Source organism: Ambystoma mexicanum, chromosome 11 (genome assembly GCF_040938575.1).
Source record: "Ambystoma mexicanum isolate Mex_15411 chromosome 11, UKY_AmexF1_1, whole genome shotgun sequence".
NCBI classification, from domain to species: domain Eukaryota; kingdom Metazoa; phylum Chordata; class Amphibia; order Caudata; family Ambystomatidae; genus Ambystoma; species Ambystoma mexicanum.
Window position 1 is genome coordinate 571,095,127 of NC_090934.1, and position 24,630 is coordinate 571,119,756.

The 24,630-nt window shown below is 45.3% G+C and overlaps 1 protein-coding gene across 9 annotated transcripts in view; it reads left to right on the forward strand.

The window, feature by feature from the left end:
• SHANK2 (SH3 and multiple ankyrin repeat domains 2) overlaps positions 1-24,630 on the forward strand; it is a 4,166,579-nt gene that overhangs the window by 3,168,711 nt on the left and 973,238 nt on the right. For all 9 annotated transcript variants that reach the window (XM_069623409.1, XM_069623408.1, XM_069623411.1 and 6 more), the window contains one exon: positions 7,675-7,757. In XM_069623409.1, coding sequence (XP_069479510.1) covers positions 7,675-7,757 — 83 coding nt within the window. The remainder of the gene's footprint in view (positions 1-7,674; positions 7,758-24,630) is intronic.

Below are 24,630 nucleotides of genomic sequence, written 5' to 3' on the forward strand. Positions count from 1 at the left end.
CCAGTCCAATTGATGTTTGGGGGTGAGTGTTGCAGGGGGCAGTGCTTAACAGTAGCTGCTATCACTTTGTGTAGAATTGTTATTTTCCTGTTTTGTCATTAAAACAAAAGCGAGTGTAACAATCTATTTCAACCTGGTTGCTCTTGATAGGATATTGATGGCTGTTGTATTTTGATTATCCTCATTTACATTGCATAATAATTTAATAAAATATCTGATTAATGCACATCAGCCTGGTTCCTAGTCCATTGTGACACAAGGTGCTGGTGAAAGTTGGGTACGAGACGGGTTAGAGGCCTACTCAATATGAATCCGTAGTGTACTAAAAATAAAAAGCGTTTTATTGTGCGCCACATTCATAATAAACTGTGAAATGGTGGTGCAGCCAATGTATATTTTCTCACAGACACATTCAATCCTGCTTTTTCCCATCAGACCTCCAATCGACTCCTAATATTGTTTTAACCCTATACCCTTTGTTCACTGTGTTTTGTAAATCTATATTATCAAGAAGATGTTATTGTGAAATACATTTTTCAGGAGATGATTTAACAGGTTACTGACCTGTTCATTTGTTACAAGCAATCATTTTAAACAACATACTTTGCTGGAAGTGGCAATGAAAGCAAAGCAAATCAGAATTAATTGTGGACCTATATACCAAAACCTTTAATGAAGGACAATAAAATATAAATCATCCTAGTGCAGGCAAATATATATCATCCTCGAGCCCTTCTCTCAGCCACTGCCAACTCTCTGAAGGTCAGACGCTTTGCCAGGTAGAGAGTGGTGGGTACATATCTCTCCTCTGGAGATGCCTCCCTGTGCAAGGGCCTCCCTGGCCCTCTCAAACTGGAGCTGGGAACCTGAAGTTCTGGATGCAGCTCAAGACCTTCCTTTTCGCTTCTAACTTCTCCCTTGCTCTCCCCTGATGACCAACCTGTATGCTGCACTGACTGGTTGCCTGGCTACCCTCAGAGTCTCACGGGTGCCAGGCCTACTGTGCGCTAAGGGCTGTATCTGGAGCCCTACACTCCTCTGCCTCCTTGCACTTACCCAGAGCCGGGTTGCCCTGGCTGCACTCAGAGCACTGCTGCCCTGATTGAACTTCCCCGTCCCCCCCCCTGGCACTTCTTCTCTCCCTCCCCCCTGCACTTTGCATCTCACACTTGCACGACCTGAATGACACAAGGCCTAGTAAGATTGTTTGTTTTGTCCTCCCTCCGTCTTTCCTCGCAAGTCTTATCACGCCTAGAAACACTGGTGTACAGGCGCTTTATAAATGACTTACAGTATCATAAAATTATTTATTTAAAGCTGTATCTAACAGGCGAGTCAACCAATGTAACTTTTAGGGTCAAATTACCCTATTTTATGTAATACTTGGGTATGACCACCCAAAAATTCAAAACACATTGCAACGAAAATAGGTTAAATGCCAGGAGAAAACAAGCAAAATTGCCCATTTCTTGCAATTTTTATTAAAAACAGCATTGAGTGTTGCAACTGAAATGTAATGTTGGAAGTCCCCAAACCTCTGGTGAGAGGTGAGTAAAAGGAACATTGATTATTCCAATGTGAAGCCTACTGGATAGAGACCTCAGAAGCTGTACAACTAAGCGGACTTGATGAATGCTTAGATTCAAGCTGCTTTGTTTGGACTGATGAAATTGGATGTATCTGCTACTGCATGGACTGTAATGGCACATTGCCTCTGTTACATTGAGGTATTAAGAAATGAAGCGTGAATTATAAGTGGGTTGCGTATGTGGATCGCAAAGATGGTGGCCATTTTTGCCCCGCTATGCCTACTTAATTTAGTAGTTACATTCAGCAGTGTTTTATTGATTTCTTTATTGTGTTGTCGGTGAGGAAAATATAAAAATAAATCTGTCATTACATTGTTTTGAGTTCTGATGGGAGTAAACCAATGTAAAATGTCCACACGCATCCTAGTGAACCGGACCGTCAGACCCAGACAATTGAAAAAAATGCTGTTTTGGCTGGTATTATTCATTCTGTTTCTTAATTGTCAGGTTTCTCTTTAATGCATTATTGTAAGGCAGCAGTTACTGCCCTATACTTAAGGTGAAACCTGTTTACATAGACTCACATTTTTTAGCTAATAGCATTTTACTCGCCGCATGGATTTGGTTGAACATTTCTGAACAAAACATTTGTCACATTCCCCACCCCTTAAATGGAAACTATCTATGGAAAATGTATTGAGGGTGGAAAAGCTATTAATAAAACAAAAAAACACTGTTTTTGCTTTGTCACATTAATTCATTTTCCCATAGAGAAAAAGTGCTTTGATTGAACTCCTGTAGCGCAAAAAGCACTGGACGGATTTGCTGAAAATAAGAAAGAGGTTAGACACAAAACACCAAAGATGTGCCTTTTGCTGGTTTTGGGGTAAATCGGTGCAGTAGTTTTGAAAATATTCAAAGTAGAATGGGGTGGTCCCTGCTGCTGAACAATGTGTACATCTCCCATGGGGTTTTGCAGCAGAGATGATTTTCAGAAAAGGTGCCCTTTTCTTTTTTACTCAATGCAAGCACTTCTTGTGATAATACTGAGAGAAGTTGAAAATGAAAAGTGCTCAAAATTATATTTGGAGGAGGAAAAGGGTGTATTAATATCAGGCTACCGATGGAAAATGGGAAAGAGGAGCACATATGCTGTGGGGCAGTTTGGGGTGGTCTGGGGAGAAAATGTTCATCTTTTTGTGGGACTCCCATGAGAATCTCATGAGATGATTGTGGTAATGCTTCAAGCCCTGATCAGGAAAGAATATGCATCACATGAACCAAAGAATGAAAGGGAGTAATGGCAGAGGGTCAGGGAGTAAAATACACCTGGAATGGGAGTAGGGCAACCTAGAAAATAGGAGGGGGCCATGGAGGACATGGAAGACTTACATTTTTTATTTTCCTTTTACGGCTGTCATCGAAAAAAAATTTGCCTTACCTAAGGAATCACGCTGTATTATGATTTCCGCAGAAAGGAGAATGCCATCGAAGAATCTGTTTAATGTTACCATAATAAATTATCATGGGAATAAAAAAAGGGGGGAATAACCATTTCCATCCATGGACCACTGAGGCATAGCCATAGTCTTTTAAACTTGCAGAGAGGTGGAAACTATTACTTGGCAGCGGACGCAAGCAGTGGATGAAGGTTTGTGGTGCTTGAGGCTGCCAGCCATGGATGCAGAGCACGTCTGGTGGGTTCTGGTTAAGTACTAGGGAGGGGGTGTAGGTCAAAGGCCATGGTCAATGACCTTACCTTTTTTAAGTCATTGTTGCAACATGGAGTGTGGCAATGGTCAACGGCCATGGTCAGTGCCCATGGCCAAAGTCCATGGCTAGGTGGCCCCCAAAGAAAATATAGCATAACAAAACCCTTGAAATTCAATTCAAGAAATGTTAGTTAAGAGAGAGTTAACATGAGCTTGTTTGCAATTAAACCCTTGAAATTCATAGTATGTGGTGGGAAGTGATGGCCTTCTTAACTCGGTTTACCCCTGTTGCAAAGCCCATGATCACATACATGATACCACAGAAAGAATTCACAATGAGATACAAAATGACGTAACGGGGAGATCAACAGGGGCAAAGACGAGTTACGAGATGGTCATTACTTCCGCACTCATAGAATTTTAAGGGTTTTGTTGTGATAAATCCTCTCACCTTAACTATCTCTTATTTAACGTTTTTCAGTGAATATAATGTGTGTGTGTATATATATATATTTCTGAGGCTTGTGGAATCTGTATATATATATATATATATATATATATATATATTAGTATGTGTAATAGCAGTATGTGCAAATGTTATTGATTCTGCACCTTTGTAAGGGGATGTCCCCCCTTTACATGTCATGCTATAAATAATACTCATTCATTGTGATATGAATTGTGCTCAGTTTCGACCATTACGCTGGAATGAACATTTGAGTGAGCAGTTTTGCTATTAAAGTTACAATAATTCTTCAATAAATATGAACATAGCATTATTAAAGCCTTTATGTAATATTGACAATTCTCTGGGACAGTGAAGCATGTTGCCAGATCCTGTCTGAAATTGATTTGTGACAAGTAAAGACATATGGGCGCACACTGCAGTACTACACCGTGGATGATTGGTCCCTGGCTGTTACTTATGGGCCAATCCCACGCCGGCAGGTGGATGCCGGCCCTCCTTCCCAAGGCCCACCTTCTAAGGCCCTGTTTGTTTTCCCTGTTCGTTTTGCCGGTCAGTACCCCCTTGCCGCCACCCGCTGTATGCATGAACGCCCCCCACCCCCCGCTACCCTCTGTATGCATGAACGCCCCCCCACCCTCCGCCACCCCCTATATGCATGGACACACCCCCCTTGTATATATGGACACACACCCCCACCCTCTGCCACCCCCTGTATGCATGGACACCCCCCCACCCTCCGCTACCCCTGTATACATGGACACACCCACCCACCCTCCGCTACCCCCTGTATGCATGGACCCCCCACCCTCCGCTACCCCCTGTATGCATGGACCCCCCACCCTCCTCCACCCCCTGTATGCAGGGTCACGCCCCTATCCCCTGCCATCCCCTGTATGCATGGTCACCCCCCCACTCTCCGCTACTCCCTGTATGTATGCTAACCCACCTCACCTTTACCCAGTATGTGTAGCTGCCCATATTACCTGAGACCTGAAGTGCACCATTGCCCACAGATTTTAAGCAATCTAATAGCATGCACTTGCCACTCCGCATCTGGCGGCTGGCCCCATGCTATTCTGGGTTAATCTCCTCCATGCATACCTGCGTGACATGCCTGCTCTGTACTATTATGCCTGGCACCACACACTTACCCTTGATTACGACTTTACATATATGAGTCGCTGCCACCATGCAACTTATGGCTGACACCTTGTATATGTTCACTATTATGACCACGCAATTGCCTGTAGCTGCCGCCATACAAGACATCGCAGGCACCATGCTTTCGTCCACCTACTTGACAACGTAAACTATATGATGCTATCATGAAAGATGTGTTTGTACCATACAGTCTGCCTCTATATGTACTCTATATGTACTCTGTCATGCACTTTTCAAGCTTCACGAAGCAACATCTTTGTATGCCTTCAAATGCACTTATGTAACCAAGAAAGCCTTCTTAACAGTGCCACGATGCCCCTGGGCAATGGGCGCTTTACAAATTCAAATAAACTAAAATAAATGTATGCCTAGTGCGAGCACTACGTTGCCTTTGATATATCACATTACAACCTCAGGCAGGATCAGCTTGATCCAAACGTGGGTCAAAATAACTCACACCTGCATTCAGATTGAGTCGAGTGCTCCTCGCACCTGCCTGCCATTTCATTTCACGGCCTCCCACTCACCCACCTCAATACATCTCCCCCTGCCCTCCCCATCCCCCCTGCTCTGTCGCCTTCACGACCATCCCGCTTTGAGTACACACACACACACACACACACACACACACACACACACACACACACAAACATCATCTCCAGGCCCTACTGCCCTCCTTCATACTGCTACTCCCTCGCCAGCTGTGCCCTTACACAGCATGGAAGTGGAAGAGGGGCCTTGCCCTGCCCCCATTTAAATGACAATGATGTAACAGAGTATTTGCATGCTCGCCCAAGTCCTTTTTTATTTGTTTAGGTCGCTGATAGCACCTCGTAAGTTGGCTGTGGGGTGCTAATAACAGAAATCACCGGTTCCACAGGCTGTACCTGGTGGTAATGGTGCGCAATCCTTCGTCAAAGATCCACGCTGAGACCTATTACGTCAGGTCCCGGGCCATTAACACTTGGTCCAGCCCGTGGAATGCGTAATTGCTTAATGAAATTGAAGTAACTTCTGAGTGTGTGCAGAAAACACTTGATTTCATTTTTCTGCCAATAAGGCTAAGCTAAAAATAAATGCATGTGATGGAAAGAGGGAAAAACGAAGAAACAAATGGACAACACCTAGAAAAAGTATAAGCATGGTGGGGTCAGATAAACAACAGCCTTCTGGTGAGGAAGAATAGCGCATAATGGTGTTTGCCATTCACCCGGACCTTCAAGCATCCAAAGCCACTCAACTATGCATGTCTACAGAACCAGTATATCTCTGCCGAGTTGTGTCACCTAATGCATGGCTGCTGAGTGGCTTCATGTCATGTGTAACGCCTTCAGCCTCTTCGGGCTTTTCAGCTTCTAGCACCTTGTGTTCCCCACTGAAAGTTTGTGCTTTGCCTTATTATACATCTGGACCTACAATTCCCAGAATTCAAAGTGCTAATGGCTAAAAGTCCAGAACTTTTTGGAGGGGAAATGACACGTGACCCCTTGTTGGATATGAGCCTTTGTGTTATAGGCTTGTGCTGCTAAAGTCTCAAAATCGAGGACAGATTGCAGGGGCCACAAATGACACGTGACCACTTGTTGGATATATGTTATTGGTTTTTGCTGTAAATATTCCTTTAAGAGTGTGTTGGAAATACCGCCATCCTTGTCGTGCCTTTAGCTGTGCTGAATGTAAGGTTGATCGTTAAGGACACTTCTCTTTCTTGCTTTGAGTTTTTTTTCCTATTAACCCTTTCCTCTCTAAAACAATCGCATGCTACATTGGGATGGTACTGGTGGCTGGCTCTTATTTTCTACATAGCTACCAACTGCCTCCATGTCACGTGTGAAAGCGCGAGGCACTCTTGGCTTTTTAGCAAATTGCAAGTTGCATTCTGGCACTTGTCCCCGTTAGACTTAAATACCCAAGAATGCAAAGTGCTGCAGAAAGCGTCTAACAACACAGGAGGCCCCACGAGATGACTGAGCGTTAGGCTGGTTGGTGTTCATATGCAACACTATGCACGCTTTGCAGCATTGCAGAGTTGTACAGATTGCAGCAATGTTCCAGGCTTTCCAACAAACCCCGCGATGTCACGGGCGGCGGTGTTGTGTATGCCCTGGTTCCCAGACGCCCCGGTCCATGCCCTGCTGCAACTCCTTAAGTGAAGCAGCCCATGTTTGCGCGCCTGATGACGCCAGGGCAGCTGCCGCCTGTCAGCTGATCCGGGGGATGCCTGCAGCATGCAACATTCAGTGGCAATGCACGGGGGCTTGTTGATGCAAGGCACAGCTACCTGCCTGCACCGGCGCCTCCAGTTAGCACATGCATGAGCAGAGAGCACCCTTCTCTCGCAAGCATGCGGCCCCGATTGCCTGCTGATTGGCTCCCTGCGAAGACTCAGCCGGCACCTGCACGATGAGCGAGTGTCTTAGGGACCATGCCAATCAGTGCCCTCCTCCCTCGGCTTTCCCGGCTGGCCGCTGACACCCTGGCCCCCTCATCCAGCCATTCATCCATGACCGAGGAGGCAGCGCTGCCCTGCCCGATCCCTGCTCTGCCGCCTACTTGGGGATCAGCGAACTGCCTCTGGTGCCATGTTGTCGCCCCGCAGCAGCCTCTGCCCCCAAACCTTCACGGTGTTTTGACGCGCTGCCTTTCCTGCTGCCCCCCAATGCCTGCATAGCGCGCCGTGGCTTGCTTAATTGGAGGGGATGCTGTTGCACCGGCGTTCGGGGCGAGCCAGCGCCGCCGCCGCTGCTTCAGTCATGATGGTGGGCTGTAGTAACGCTCGCTTTCCCCGCAATTCTCCCCACAGTGACTGCATCATTGAAGAGAAGACCGTGCTCCTGCAGAAGAAGGACAATGAGGGCTTCGGGTTCGTGCTCAGGGGGGCGAAAGGTAAGTCTGCACCCCCTCCCCCTACGTGTGTTCGTATGTTCACATAGCATGCATGCCATGGTGCGGGGAATATTTTCGGTGCTAGTCGGTTGCTAGACAACCGTGTTTCCAGCCTGCTGTACTACTCCTGTGGATTTTTTTTCCCTTATTTTTTTGCCCAACATTTTTTTCAATATTCCTTCTGCATCATGCAGCATTGTGCATAACACTGTGTGGGAGAAAGTTCTTTTTGAACGTGCACGCATGACAAATTAAAGCACCCATTAAACGTATGACTGTAATATGTGTTATGTGTACATGTGGGGCTCCGTGATGCAGTCATTGCACCACACAATTAGAAGAGTCGCTCGGATTCCATTTGACATCCCCATTGCAAATATGACATGTGCTGCATGCTACAAGGTGACTTTGGTAAGTGCATAACTCAACATGGGCATGTGTTCTGTATTACGCTACGTGGCCACGGCCAGCAATTGCAGTGCCTATTTGAATTCTCTAAGCTTGTTTGGTTGGCTGAGTGGGTGTAATGCGCTGTGTACACCCATCCCTGGAGTGGCATGGTGTTCCAATCCCGGCATGCATGGGTGCTGAACTTTTGATGCCACGCAAATGGCACTAGAGCAATCTCAGACGTGTGCAGCACACGGCGCCGGGGAGGGGAGTGTGGTGGGGGGGCTTCTAGGTGACCTAATATGATATCTCAGAAGCTGCACCACTGTTCACAGTTGAAGATCTTTCTAGAGTGTTAAAAAAAAAAAACGATAATCCATCCTCTGGCATGTCTTAGCCAGGCAGCGAGCTTCTTAATATCCAATCAGTGGGTGGCAACGCAAAGACTGGCGCGCTCGCCTGGAAAGGAGGGAGTAGGCCCACTGATATCAGACTGCATCCCTGCGGCTTGCACAGTGCGCCGGTGAGTGAGGGGTTAACAATACGAGGTTCCGAAAGAGAGTTGGTGTTACCTGTGCAAAGCCCGCGCAACGGTCCATCTTTCTACAGATGAACTTTGCAGGAATGTGCAGAGAATGGCTGTATCCCATCGCGTGTTGGCATTGGGGGTGTTGCAGAGCGCGCATTGCGAAGTTTGCCGCCTCCGGGCACTTCTTGGATTGACTACATTACATGGTGCGTGACATACATTTAATCAGTCACTTCAGGCAAGGACACCTTCGCGGAACAGCCCGCCCGTTTTTCATCAATCTTCCGAACGGCAGGGGAGGACAACATCTTGGTCCAACCCCTTAAGTTGCTTCTGGTATGCACACATATCCTAATAAAGTGGGCAGGAGAACCATCCCGCGCTCCGCCTCCAATATCCGGCTTTCCCCTGAAAGAGATGGCGGTTTAACAGTAACCCCTGGCCCTGGGATACCCCCCTCCCCCACACATGAAAAGTTAAGAGAGGGGCCTTCGAGTAGGGGTGCCAACTTGAGAGCACGTGCCACCAGTACAGGCAGAGTGCAGGACTACAACGGGAGTGAGGGGGGGGGGCGGTGATGGATGCCAATTTCTGAAGGCCCTTTGCAGGAAGAATGGAACTGTGGGGTTTGTAAAAGGTCTCTGTGGAAGCCAACTGCTATTCTATAGAAATGACGGTATCGAAACCCACAGACACAGTGATGTCTAGTGAAACAATCACTACACCTGGAGACACCACCTATGTAGTAAATACTTCTGCATATTCTCACATGTGTTCAATTTCCAAATCCAGCCCTCTCCTAACACACTCTGGCATCTCTTTGAGGTCTCAGAAACACTTGAATGTCTTTCGGTTCATACCGCCATCGGCTCCGCTCCACCCACCCTGGTATCTTTCACCCCCCCTCCCCTGCTCCCTCCCCCGCCCCCCGCCCACCCGTAGGCAGTGGTGGCGTAGACCAGGCATATTTACTCACATATGAGGAGCTATCTCTGCCCCGGACATCAGAGAGATGCAAAAACGGTGTCCTGGACAATCGCATTCAGATGAGCCGAGTTTTACCCTGATGAAGGCACCCAAGCGTTCTTATTGACACGTGGTTCATTCATTTCACTGCATATTGTGTTTTGGTTTTTATTGACTGCTGAAGAAAATGCATTTTTTTTAGAAAAAGTGGCCAAAATCATACCATTACTTCACAATAAAAAACACAGTTTGAAACACCAAAGCAACAAACACTTCACAAAATAAACATTGGTAACATCTTGAATCTAATTCGTGTGATTATTATAAACCAGTGCACAACTTATAAGGCTCTTCTGCTTGAATGGCGACCACACTGTCAAGGTCACTGTCGTGCAGCGAGAAAGCAGTGCAAATATTGCGCTTTCATAGTGACTTTTTAATTGGACAAAGCCCAACAGGATTCGGCATTTAGATGACATTGCCAGAGTATTGAGATTTGGGCCTTGCAAAGGACCTGTTGGGACCTATTGCACCCACAACCTGACATGGTCAGGAAAGCATGTCGGTCTGGGCTTGTTGTTGAACCTCTCGTGCAAAAATGTTGACCAGCTGGTTTAATGTGTAGTATTGAATCCTGTTCCTGAATACAACCCACTGAGCTGGGATACTTACACTATTGTGCCTCTCAGAGGATCTCTGGGAGTTGCGGGTTCTACATATTACAACGAAGTACAATACTTCATGGTCATTTACTTCGTTGAAATCACTTACAATTTTTTTCGGATTTTTTTTATTTTGGGTTCGCCCCTTCCCTTCACTGCCACGCCTGCCCCAAGCCGCCCGTATTACCCCTTTACCCTTAAATACATGTACCAAATTCGAAGTAATTTGAAGTTTTTGTAATAAGGTAAATGACCACGAAGTAATTTACTTTGTTGAAGCGACGGGAGACCCTGCCACTGTCCACCATTGCTCTCCCTGCATGCAGGTGCGCACCCACTGAGTGGTTGTATCATCCAAGAGTTTGTGCTGGAATAAGGGGGTCCATGCTCCTTAAGGGGATCCTGAGGTTACCCACGAGATTGGGTGAACTCCCCAATTGCCCAGTAGCAGAGGCAGTTTTTGGTGCTGGGGGTGGGCTAGTAGGGGGCCTGCGGGAAGCGGGGTGTTGCACTGTGCAATTGCCCCATGTATATGGGAGCCCCCAGGGAGGGCAAAACTTCAAAGATCAGATGCAAGGTTTTCAGACACAAATCTATACATTGTGATGCCAACTATCTGGGTCTAGTACTAGCAGCCCTTGGATTGACTATTTATGCATCTATTTATTCATGTAATGCTACATGTATACAGGATTCTTCAGAGAAGTGGGAAAGGGGCCACCTTCTTCATACCTTTGGGTATACTACTCTTCAAAGCTCTCTTCTCTCTCCCCCCTTCTTAATCCCTGTGGACATTGTTCGGGGTCAGAAATGTGAGGCGGACAACTTTGTAAACTATTTTCAACTTTTGCTATTTTATTGAATCACACAGGTTTGAACAAACGCCTCACTATCCCTACCCTAATGAGGATTTCTCTGTCTATAATAAACTAAAATGGAACACTCTAACCAAGGGATATCTGACCCTCACACGTATACAACAATCAAAGGAAATATATGGCAATTAAAATCAACAGCAGTGTATAACATATGACCTGATTCACAGTATGATCAATGTCTCTTGACATGGTCTGGGCAAACTTCCCTTCCCCAGATCCAAGCAAGGGTTTTCTCCAAACAAAAGGAAACACAAGGATATCTGACTCAACACAAAGAACCAGCACAGTTCTTAAGTTCTTGTACTCAAATTCAGAAAGTTATGTTGCATGAATAAAGAACCTTGAAAAGGTCATAAGCTCTCACTCCTACTGGAATAAGAACTGTTCTACATTGGTAGTAACAAGAAGTAATTTGGTCAGGACGGTTTATCACAATTCTTGAGAAAGTCATAAGCTCTCACTCCTGGAATAAGAGTGTCACCACAATTATACTCGTAACACATAGTCTGTTCAAGATGATCTACCACAATTTTAACTGCAGCAAGAATTGTAACTTTTCTTCTGCCACCTTTCACAACTCTTCTGCAACATTGACAACTTAATATGTTATTCTCTATTATTACCACTCTTCAGCACTTGCACCTCTTACTATCTGCCTTATCCTTTCACCAGGTTTCTTCTGGGCAATCACGTCTTGCCCTAAGGGTACACTCGCCTGCCCGTCGACTTCTTCAACAACAAAATGGTAACTTTCAATTTTAGAAGAACAACAACTTCAATAGTTTTTCATAGTACCAAAATGCTGTTTTCAGGGAACAGTATATTCACTCTACAAAGGATGCTCCTCTCTCTTGATATCTTCTTCCAGAAGGACAGTTTGTTTGCCACCTTTCCCGCCCTCTGCACCAATGGTTAAACAGTAGCTAGGATACCGTCTTTCGTTGTGGCTATGTGAGTTTAGATAGCACATACTTCTCAACATAGGAGTAGCACCTCCTAAAACCCTTGGGTTTCTTATTACTCCCCTCTGGCTTTTGGCAATGCTTGGTGTTCTCACTTGGCCCAATTTTAGTTCTCTTTTGGATTTGGCTTTGCTTGGTATTCTCAATGGGCCAAGCATTTACTCTCTAATGGCTTTGGAATTGCTTGCATGCCTTAGTTCTTAATGCTATTTTCTCACTTGGTTGTTGGAATCACCAAAAACTCACAAAAGGTACATCACAGCTACTTTGTTGCATTTACCGCCATCTCAGTGGTTTTCTAATAGTTTGGTTTTCAATAGAAACGCATCTGTCATGCACACATGAGCCGCGCGGCTGAGCTAGCGCACGCAAGCAGCAGCCAAGCGCTACATTACCACTTGCAAGTGGAAAACTCATCAGGTAAGTCGCTCTCGCTAGGTGCTCACCAGCTGGTGGCTTCTGTGGCTCTCCTGAACACGGCAAACAGTTTCAGGCCATTTGTTCTCTCCGCCGCCACACTAGCTCAGATGTTCCTGAGACAAGCTCTTGTAAATCTGCTGTACAACCCAGTTACTGGAGATCTTTTGACATCTTCCACCTTGCTGACTTTCTGCAGCACAACCTCTGCAAGGGGTATAAGGTGAGGCACCCACCCTCTCAGGAGCCTCAGTGGTCCTGGCGTCTTCTCGCTTTATAAAATCTGCCTCCACCTGCAGACACGGCTCGCGCAGCATACATTGCTTCTTCTGCTTCTGTTTCTCTAACTTCAACTTCCCTCTGGCCCATACCTAAGGGGGCAATTTAAGCACCCCAGTCTCCTTCAGGTGTGGGTCATTTAGGTTAATTAGTTGACCACGACACCTTTATTCCTGTGTATCCCTCTTCCTCGTCCCAGTACTGAAGGCAGGATGGGACTTGGAGTCCCGAATAGCAAAATTAGTTTTCTTAACTGTTTTCTCTATTCGATTTTGGCCTCTTTTCCCCATAACCTTTACTAGGCCAATATTTTGTGAATCAGTCATCAGGCTGGTTGGTAAAGAGGAATATAGGTTTTTAGAGGAAAGGTGGTTAACATGTATAAACCTCTTTCCATTACACTTTTGGAAGTTAGGGGGATTTTCCCTGCATTTGAGAGAGATGTTTATTTCTTTAACTCATACAGGGCGTCTGACTACTTTCACCCACACTGAGGTGGTCAATTCTTGCAACAGAAGGGTCATAGTGACAGCCCGCCATTATATATTGTGGAGGTGCAAAAAAAATGCCACCTTCCTTCCTAATTTTACTCTCAAATATTTCTAGGTTTTCCCATTTTGCTTTTTAACCACTTTTCTGCACTTCTCTGAGCAGTACCCCCATCTTACTATCACACTAACAGATTACTAGTTCTCTTTCACATTGTTCACTCCTCTCTGTACCCTCTTCACTCTTTTGGAGACTATTATCAATGTCCTGTGTACCCTCCAGCTAAATTGTTTCTAGGTCTCACTCTTCTTTATATCTCTAGTCAAATTCTTCACCATTAGCCCACCACCCTCTTTCTTAATAATAACCATATTTGGGCCCTACTCTACTGCTCCCTGCCTCTCTTCCTAGTTCTACTGGGTCTCCCCTCCTGCTCCCAGGACCTAGTTTTGGCCAGACTCCTGGACCTCTCCTCCAGTCTTTTTGGTCCTGCTTAATTTCATATTTTCTTCGCCACCCTTCTCCAAACAGTTCTGTGAACCTTTGCCCACACATTTTTTGCCAAATACATTTTTTCCGAATTGTGCACTTTGTTTGCAACAAAATGCAGTGGTATGTGGGTGGGGGGGAACCTGCAACCCCTACTTACTATCCCACCCCCATATATACGGTACCCCCAACTTAACATCTGCATTTTGCCAAACAAAGAACAGGTGAAAATGCATTTGGCAAAAGTAAGCTAGACCAAATAAACATCTGTCTCCAGTCTGCAGGTCCTACTTCTAACCCCCACACCAACTGACTGGTGGTCTGGGTTTAACTAGCTTTGCTTTCCCTCTTCCTCGGATGAGCTTTCAGGAAAGTCTGCACCTGTGACCTGGAATTGGCAAGGGTATGTGATAGGTTGCCACTAATTGGCTCACCTGACTCTGAGGATGGGTTTAGAGCCAGACCAAGCCTTTATTTGGCATGTGTCCCTTTTTAAAAATCACTCCCACTTCACTGTTGCTGTGAAACCCTGATTCACATCATTGTCAGTTGCCAGTTCTCCGAGCTACCAGTTCTGGGATTCTGGGTCTTTGGTTTGGATTTCTTCCAGATACTGCCCGACTCTGTCTAGGAGGGGATGATGGATGGCCTGATCTGGGATAGTAGGCTGATGCTGCCAGCAGACCCCCAAGGATTTCCTTCTGGACTGAGGTACTCTCTTTCATGCTCTTGGACCCTTGAGAGAATCTTGTTGGAATTTCAAGTCCAGATGCAGCGCTTTGAGTGAGAGGGCTTCTCCTAGCATTATTTACATAGTGGCAGGGCTTCCATTTGAAAGCATGTTACTAGCATTCCTCTGAAGTTCCAAATTGGCCATCAGGATTACTTCTGCAAAAGAAACGTAGTACTCCTCCTAGGTCTTCTGGCTGCAAAGCTGTGAAATATGTAGCCATTGTCGGGGTTGGATCTGCAAAGGTGGAATAAGGAGGGCGTAACAACTCACTAGGTCTTAAGGAGAAGTACTCGATCATAACCTAGAACATTTTTCCGCATAGGTGAAAGATCTTGGTAGTCTGTACTCAAGAGTGTGTGACTCACTGGCATCCGGGCCAGAGGTGTCAGCTGAAACAACTGCAGCACTGATCATCTTAGCATCCCCTCAGAGGTTGGACACTGGATGTTATCTATCATTCTGCATCATTCAGGTCTTTATGACTACCCATCACCTATGCCTGAATGATAGCAAGACAGAACTCATCATCATAAGCTCCCCACACTGCCTCAAATGCTTAGACTCTGCCTTCACCTCTTTCTCCATTGATGTAAACACATAGGCTCAGAACTCACCATGTTCAAACACCTAAAAGCTGTTACCTCCTCCGCGGTATACTTCACTAACCTTATCAAGCACTCCATAATATTCCTCTCCCCAAACAGCTGCCTTACTCGGGCGAGGGCCAGACCAAGCCTTTATTGCAACACCATACTTGCTGGAACGTAAACTCTAACTTAATTACAATTGATCCAAAATAACGCTCTTCGAGCTGTCTGGAGCCTAAAAACATCTGACCACATCTCTCTAGTAAGACGTGTAGCTCACTGGCTGCACATCAAGGCACGTATTGAATTTCAAATCCTCTCAGTCACCCACTGCTGCATCCACATTACTGCACCCACTTACCTCACTGCGTGCATCTCCAAAAAACACTATTCCCGCAGCCTGACTTCCTCCTCCATTACAACACCAAGATTCACCAGACAAGAGCGCAAGGAGCCAGCTTCACATTTATTGCTCCCACTCTTTGAATGCTCTTCCTCCGCCCATCAAAGACAAGCTATCTTACTTGATCTTTCGTAAAAAAAAATCAAAACCATTCTGTTCAACATATACGCCTAACTGTGTCCTATTTACCATTACTGCTGCAACCGTACTAATAATGTAACCCAGCAACTGTTCTATTTTCAACTGTCTTGTTCTTACTAGTGTATAATGTAACCCAGCAACTGTTCTGCGTCAATTCTCTTTTTCTTACCAATGTTAACTAATGCTGTTAACTAATTTTTTTAAATGGGGGAACCCCCAACCCCCATTTTTCAAAACATTAAAACACATTTTTACTAAACTAAACCCTTTACCATTTAAAAAAATGCATTCAATGTTTTTTTTTTAATGCATTTATTTCAATGCTATGGTCTGTCGATGCTTTGGATTCGATGCCATGACCAGATACCCTTTTTTTGTCTCCCACCTTTGTCACTCTCTGGGTAGTTCTGCCACTACTCACCAAGTCTCTTCTCTCTCATAACCTTCTTCTCCACTTCATGCACTTTCATCACTTCTCTCAGCACCTTTTTCACCGTCTTCACACCTCTGGGCAACTAGTCCATCCTCAAAGTTCCACCCTCCCTCCTACTTTCTTTCTCACAGATTTCTTAGTTTCTCTCAGATTCTTCACATCTCGGGGTCGCTTTTTTCATCCTCTGAGCAACACCCTTCATCTTACCTTCTCACTCATAGATTCCTAGGTTTCTTTCATCTTCACCCCTCACAGTACTTTCTTCCCTTCATTGGGTACTACTCTCAATATGCTCTCCACTCTCCAGCTCAATGGTGTTTAGGTGACAGCTCATTTCCACCGCTCTAGGCACCTTCACCACCCCTCAGGGAAGCACCCTCTTTCTTAATAATGTCATCTTCAGCACCAGTCTCCTGCTCCTTGCCTCTCATGTCCAGTTCTCTTGACTCATTCGTCTTGGAGGATAGGTCAGGGGCAACGTGCTCACCTTGGAAGCAAGACGACACCGAGCACGACTGGTTCGATCCCCGGATCCACGCTTGGAATCCTCTGGGTATTAAGCACGTTATGAATAACCTATCATATATCATATCATTGGTATGGTCCTATGAGTATCCTCTCAGCTCCCAGGTTCCACTGTATTCCAGCAGCCTGGACTGCTCATTGTGCCTCCTGGGTCTTGCTCAATCTCTCCGCCAACCTGCTCCAAACAAAATCCTGTCTCCTTTCGCCCATCTCCTACTCCACACACCCACACTGATGGAGGGGCAGTGCTTTTTTATTTCCCTGTATCCCCCACCTTCCCCACACATGCTGGGATCTTATTGAGGTTCTGTGTCTGTTATTGGTGAGGGGCTGTGACAGACTGTGAGTGATTGGCTCACCTGACCCAGATCTTGGTTCTAGTGGCAATACCAAAGCTTTATTTGGTGTTTATTTGGCCTATCTAACATTTTGGAACTATCACCCCTTTCTTGTTGCTGTAGACTACTGAGTGAAAAGGGCACAGCTCTTTCCTCTACTCAGCATATGAAACCAGTGCTGGTAAATCATTTAGAAGTGTGTTTGACTCTTCTTGCAAGTGGAAACTCTGGCAGCAGACAATGGATTGGTAATTTCGTTTCACGTGTGAGGAAATGCTACTGCTAAACAATAATCTGGCAGCATTGTATTGCCCATTGGCAGGCATGTCCCAGGGTAAACTTCTCTGTGACTTTGAAGTGGGGTTTTCACTGCTGCAGAGCTATTGGTGGGCGTCTTTGTCTATATCCGAATGTTATACATGCTGTGTGAATTTCTTTGCTCTTCGGATGTGGGATTCTGATTTCTTAAAGGGACTGTAGTGGCCACAGAGTCCCCAGCTTCAGTGGAGTCTAAAGCACTGCACTTTGGGTTTGGAGAGAGGCTGATTTCCCTTACCACATAGGGTATCTTCCAGCAGCTATAGGAGCTTTGCCCTTTAAAGGACATCCCCATGTGACCGTCCTCCCTCCTGAGGATGGGGCTAAGTGGGCGTGAGCAGGGGTTCTTCCCCATGCCGCCACCACAGTCCCATTATCTGCTAGCTTGGGAAGTAAAACCCAGCCCTATTGGTCAACCCACTAGATGTCCCTAGAATGAGTCCAATGACTTCACCACACAGACACATCTGACATTTTTAACATGGCAGGATTAAGCTATCAATCCGCAGTATGTGGTCCGAGTGTAACACATAGGAGGAGAGAGTTACCACTATCAAACAAAATGACTAATGGGGAGAAGTATGAGTAGTGAGATCCTTGTAACGGGCGACTGTGTTTGTGTGCCTGGTACTGTGATAGTAAAGAGGACAACCATTGCATTAGAAGCAAAGCTGTAAACATAAGTCACGTGATCAGGTTCTTGATTTGGCAATGGGAAGCCAGCCAAGTTAACTCAGATTTCCTGGGACACCTTCCTAAAAAGCACGTCTTTTAGCTTCTCTCTGAACCTGAGATAGTTGGGTTTTAATTGGAGGTCACAGCAAAAAACATTCCACAGTTCTGCTCAGAAAATGTCTATGCATTCCTTTTCAAATTGTTTTAATCGGATCTCTGTTGGGGGGGGGGGGGGTAAGTTGATTTGTCCTAACGATGTGGACGGTGTCCGTGGGTTTTACTTGTTAAAGAGAATTAACAACTATTTACGCCCAGAGTTCCAAACTTCTTCCCTGGTGGTGCCCATGATTTTAAATGCAATTCAATTGGGTAACAAGTTCAGTGATTGGAGGGCTTTGGAGATGCGATTGTATGCCCTCAATCCAAATATTAAATGGCCACTCGGTTTTGGGTAGATTGCAGTTGGCTGTCTCTTTCTCAGGGAAACCAAGGGAAAGACTGCACCCGTAGTCTACTCTGGCTATCTTAATATTGACCCCACAACCCTCTGCCAGCAGTTGGCAGTGGAGTTCCTGAATAGAGACCATCATGGATTTGCCTTGCCCTCTCCTAAATGCTAAACGGCCTAATTTAAATGCCCTTCCTAACAAGGGCATTGATTCCTGTATATATTGAGTGATGAGCACTTTCTCTGAGCCAGCAAACCTTCTTTGATTTCACAGGGAATGCCAGTGGGCAAAGCAGACCACAGTCCTGTCTGAATATGCCAATGTAGGATGCTCGTGGCAAATTGTAGATTTCAGAAATGACTGCATGGCTCCCTTTGTAAATCCAATCTTCCCAAGAAATACAAAAAGTGTTAAGATTTTGGAAGACTTGCACCACGTGCACCTCGTTCTCAAATTAGATAATATGGCTCACTGTTGTAGGTAGAGACCATGGCTTATAATGAATGAAAATAGGTTTATTCACATAGAGCCAAATCCATCAAACAAACAATTAAAATACACATAATAAAGACAACATAGCAATTACAAATATATATATGTGTTAACAAACATAGCAAATCAGAGTGATTCATGCAAATGCATTAAAAGGTTTTCAACGGTTTAAAATACTTAGCTGTTTAAGAGTAACTTTCCTAACAAGCTTGGCCCTCTTCAGAAACGGTAACACGGCCCAAGCAACATACGGGGAGTCTGGTTGTAACAGAAATAACAGCGCAGGGCGACGCTATCTACACTCAAAATGCCCGAGCACCGGCGCAATCGATGAATGTCTTATTTTATCAAGGTAGAGAGAGAGTTGGGCTCTAGATATGAACACTCCTGTGCTGAGCTCACTTATTTAGTCTTAAAATCTGCATTTACTTGTGCAAGGTCACAGGTGGGTAGAGGTGGACCCACACCTCTAGTAGGGTACATGTAGACAGTTCTGGTTACCTCGCAGTTTAATATTTTCAGTGAGTTGTATGTATAAATTGACTCTCGCGCTCTGTGCGGTTTTATTCAGTGAAAAATGTATTTTAGTGTAGACACATGGCCTATTGGTGGTCAGCCGACACGTTTTTCGACCCTGAGGGGTCCTTATCAAGGCAAGGATTGAATTGTAGAGAGGAGGGAATTGCCCCAGGATGAAACTCATGGGGTATGAGTATGGAAATGTTTCTCCCAGGCTTGGGTCTATCGTTGTTTGATGCTGTTGTTCTCGGTCGCGTTACGTCGAAGAGTGAGGGAGGAGAAAAAGTTAAAATGAAAAACATCCTCCAGCACGTGCCCACACAAGGGGCAGCTCTTACTGCCAGGGAATCCTTTCCAACTAGCCATGTGTGCACATACCCTTAAACAGTTAACATGAGCCCACGTAATCAGCCACCCATCAGCATCCTTTAAACTCAAAGTAAGACAGAATTGCAACAAGTCTGTCTGACTAATGAATGCAATTAATTTGTTGGCTCCTACCTTTGATTCGTTGGACTCGCGCCGTTCTTTAGCCAAAATACTAAAAGAAGTCATATGCAAAAAAATGTCTGCATCAGACAATAAAATACCAGGTTGAAAAAGGGCAAGTGCATTCAACGAGGAAACCTTGTTCCGTATATACTGCAGCCAGGGAATCTTGGACCACTCACCCCTAGCCAATAAGGGTTTAATAATAAACTGAGTTAGGCACGCTTTACCATTGGCCCAAATGCAAAGCCAGTGGAAGATAGGGGCCAAGGCCTAATCATCTTCCAAATAACTGTAAGGAAGGCATGGTTATCAGAAGCAAGACGGACACAAGGAGTACAATCCAAGGGTGTTTATTGAACAGTATATTGGTGAGAAAAACACCTAATCTAAACCGAACTCTAACATTGGAGCAAGCTACGACCATCAAAATAAAGAAAACGCTGTCCTAGTGGTGCTGTGTCAAAAAAAAAAGGACTTTACTAATAAACCTATTGCCAAATCCTTACTCCATAAAACAAAAGGGTGCAGGGCAATGATATGTATAACGAAAGAGTGTAATGCAAACTAAAATATCCAAAATGGTTTCCGTATTTCAGGACTGCTGAACTAATACACTCCCTTCCCCACGTTGCATCACAGGACAAGGCGGAAGAGTGGCATGACTCTGAGCACCCCTCGAGTCTATAGGCACCAGGAAGCTGTGTCTTCTGAAAAGGCAGGATCCCTCAAATAAATGTTGAACTCAGAGGTCCTTTAAGATGCGGTAACACTCTACAGGGTGAATGGGGATGCAGAAATGAATCGGAAAATCAATAATAAAAGCGAATCAGGAAGTTGGCAAATACTTTGTCTGTTTAATAACAATTATCTAAAAACGGGAGAACAATGGACATCATCGGATGTCTAGCAGTAAGATCTCAAAGTATTTAATAAAAAACACACTTTTATACTAAAAACCATCATCATTGACATCATACTATGTGGCAAACTAAGAAAACCCATGTGGGACTGTGATTGGGTAACGGGAAACATCTAGGTATACGTTCTATGGGGTTTGGGGTTGTGATTGGGTCTCCACTATCATGTGGATAAATCTGCCCACCCCTAGTGCAAGTCATTTTGAGCGTCATCAAATACACGTCGTCACATTGGGTCTCTAAAATATAGGGCTCTTTAATATGTGGCCCCTAATCATCGGTTGGCATGCTTGTACTCTTCTAGAATGTTCCACTCATTAGCAGCATGCAAGCTGGTACCCCAGGTGCTGGTGGGTCTGACTTGACCATGCCTCCCCACCCAATTAGCCCATCATCCATCATCACTCGAGATGTCTGCCATAACAATAGTCTTTTGAACTTGGCCTTGCAAGAATCACTGCTTCTGGGAATAGAAGGGAGTGTGAGCATGACCTTATCTTCTGGTCTCGGTATATCTTGCCCAAAGTCTATTTTCTTCTGATCATGTGACTGGAGACCATGTTTGAGCTCCTTCGTTGTATTTAATACCATTTAATGAATACAACTTGGCAGTCCTTGTCCTTCCGCCACACCTTAACAGGAGCTCAGCTCTCGCCTCTCGTTCATTGTGTCGTTCCATGATAGAAAACCAGTTTCTTGGCTGCCCCAATCCTTGAGTCTGTGCCAAGCAGACCTTCTTGATTCTCCTTCCATCTCCAGCTGGGCTTATTCTACTGCTCCACACTTAAATTCATTCCATTCACAGGATTTTCAGTTTGCTAAAATGCAATGTGGAACTTCCAGATGCCTATGCATGTATATACCTTGCCGGCACCGCCTGCACTATTCACCACGTATAGGCAGCTTTCATGAATACTTCATCTACTTGCGTTACTGCATCTGTACATTTATAAAATGGTTTTCATTTTCTTCCGTGCTTTTACACATGCAATCTTCATTCCGCATATGAAAGTTTACTCGATTTTCAACTTAGTCATCATTCTATATGGTCTGTTCACCTTCTCTCTTGTCGCTGTGTCACTTTGCTTCATGTGACATCACCAGTCTCTTCTTTCATCTGTCTTCACATGCTCTTTGGGGAACTTTCCCAAGAGACTATCAGCTTTTCATGGATACATAAAGAATGGTCTTCTCAATGGATACTTTGCTTCGAAGGCTTCTCGTATTATTGGCATCAGCATATGGGTTGGTTAGGGGCGGGATCTACGGTAGAGGCTTTTGGCTCAACCTCAACTCTGTCTTTTGCCTGGCAGCATAAGACATTTCCCAAGCTCTCATCATGCGGGATACCCCTCTTCTGCGGCTTCCTCGCGACACCCCTTCGTTGGGTTCACCTTCATGTTTACACCACTGTTCAGTCACTTTATCACAATGCGGGATTCACTTTCCCTTACTTTCACTAGTCATCCCTCCGTCGGGTTCAATGTAACCGTCAAATGACAGTTCAGTTAACTTGACCAGTTCTATTGGTTTGTAGCATTCAGGAACTCTTAATGTCTTTTAAAACAAATATTTGATTCACTCAGTTCCCCCTCCTCTGGGCTCAGACCTTCCTCTGTAGGCAGTTCTGGCTTCCCACGACTGTGCGCAAGCCTTCAAACCACCAGCATCACACTTGTTACCTTGCAATGTTTCATGCTTTCACTTTTACATACTTGCTAGTTCGACACAGAGACTTCCGAAAGGTGATCTCGTCTCGCTGGGCCACTCTGTTACATTGTAGTAAGTGTGTTTACTTTTCACAATCAAGCTTCTATTTCGCACGGCGGCCGTCCTAAATACAACCCACGTTACTGGATGCAGTTCCAAGGTTTATACCGCCCTCCTCTCCCGAGGCCTTCTGGTATCTGCAGTTTCTTTTACTTCTTGTCAAAGACTTTCAACTGCACAACAGGGCTTTTACCCTTGACTTTCTCCTTGTATGACCACTTTGACTATTCTCCTTCTTTCTTAGTTATTTTCTTTCGCGGCTTCTCTCACAGCATTCTTCGTCCTTTCTACTATGTGCTTTCGCTTGCGGTTTTTCAACTACCCATCGAACACTTCAAATGTTAATGTCCTTTTCATTCATCATCACAAGCCGGTCTCCTTTTTTACTCACTGGCAGCAGCTGAAAGTCTATCAAGACCTTCTGTTCAGTCAAGGCTTTTGGCCAAGCGTGGCTATCCTCCTTTCAAGTCCTCACGCCACACATGAAGGAGGTACTGCTGTGACCTTCTGCAGTGGCAGGCAGTTGCCCCTTTGGGATTCTGTAGCGACTTTCACCTCACAGCTGGTAGGACCACAGCTTTTCGTTCACCTCCTGGTCCTGACTGCTCTGCTTCCACAGTCGCATCGCCTTCCCCGGATTTCCTGCCCTTCCTTTCTGCTGGTCTTGCTCACTTCGGTTGCCCTTCTCACCTTGCTCTCCTGGTGCTCTAATAGCTCCACCATTTATCCCAGTGGGGAAAGGTGACAGGATTCAGGTGCGAGTCATTAAGGTTAAGTGCCTGACTCTGATGTTGGGACATGCCAAACAGACTGGTCGTGTGCAAGTCTGTCTTTCCCTGAAGCACTTTATCTGTGCAGCAGAGTGTGTATAGGAAAGGGGTGGGGGGGCTAAAGTTCCTAGATAGTACATGGAATGAGGGTGTTCTACAGGGATACAGTGTCTCTCCTCTGGGTCCCCCCTCCCACTACCCAAGGACCCCTCATCCAGATGATCCTCCCGCACTGGTCCACCCCTGGGGTCTGGATACAATAGCGATGGCCGTGCCCCGGCCACCTGGTTGACAGATCCCAAAGGACTAGTCGGTGAGACACCCTTTGGTTTCTCACATAACAATGCCCAATTCAGTGTGCACAGCAAAAGTGGGTGCAGAAACGGGAAGAGCCAAAACATTTTTTTTAAAAACAATTTTCCTGCACTTGTAGGGCTTTTGGAGGAACTGTACCCCACAAAGTGGCCCCATAATTGGTTGTTGCCTTTGCTTGTGCCATATGTACCTTAAGAATCCTATTACGGGGACACCCTTGGCACATGGGCATACAAAGTGAAAGGTCCCCCAAAGCTTGGCTCACCTTAATTTTTATTTTGGACATATGTGCAGTACCTGAAACCATGGATGAAAATTGAATGCTCAAGTAGTCGAATTCCTGGACTCTCAGAATAACTGCCACATTACAGAACATGGCATTCATGAAACCCGAGTAGGCGTGTATTCACTTTTGAAGTGCAATGGGGGTTCAAGCCATGAGAACAGTATCATTGGCGTAAGCCAATATTGGGAAAGATCTCCCCCCCACCTTAGGGAGTCAACCTTGTAATCCACCAGAGCTTCCAAAAGACTATTAATATATAAAGTAAAAAGAACGGGGCCTAAAACGCGTCCCTGGCAAATTCGAGAATTGACATAAAATGTTGTACACCGCCCATCTGCTCCAATGCCAAACCTCTTTTATCGCCAACCACGAGGGTGACTACGGGAGTGCTTACTCCCAGGTCTGTTACTTCCTAGTAAATCCATGTCAGTAACTATGGAATTTTTAGACTGTTAATTAAATAAAATGTGAAATAATTTAAACATAGCACAGAATGAGTGCCCTGGTTTCTTTCTATTTCAAATACTTCCCATATCTGAGTCTAGTGGGTTTTTGGCACTTTGTGTGTTGGTTTAATGTGGCTAATTCTGAAGCCACCCAGAAGGCACCCACTCATAGGGCCAGAGCGGCGGCTTATTCAGAATATTGA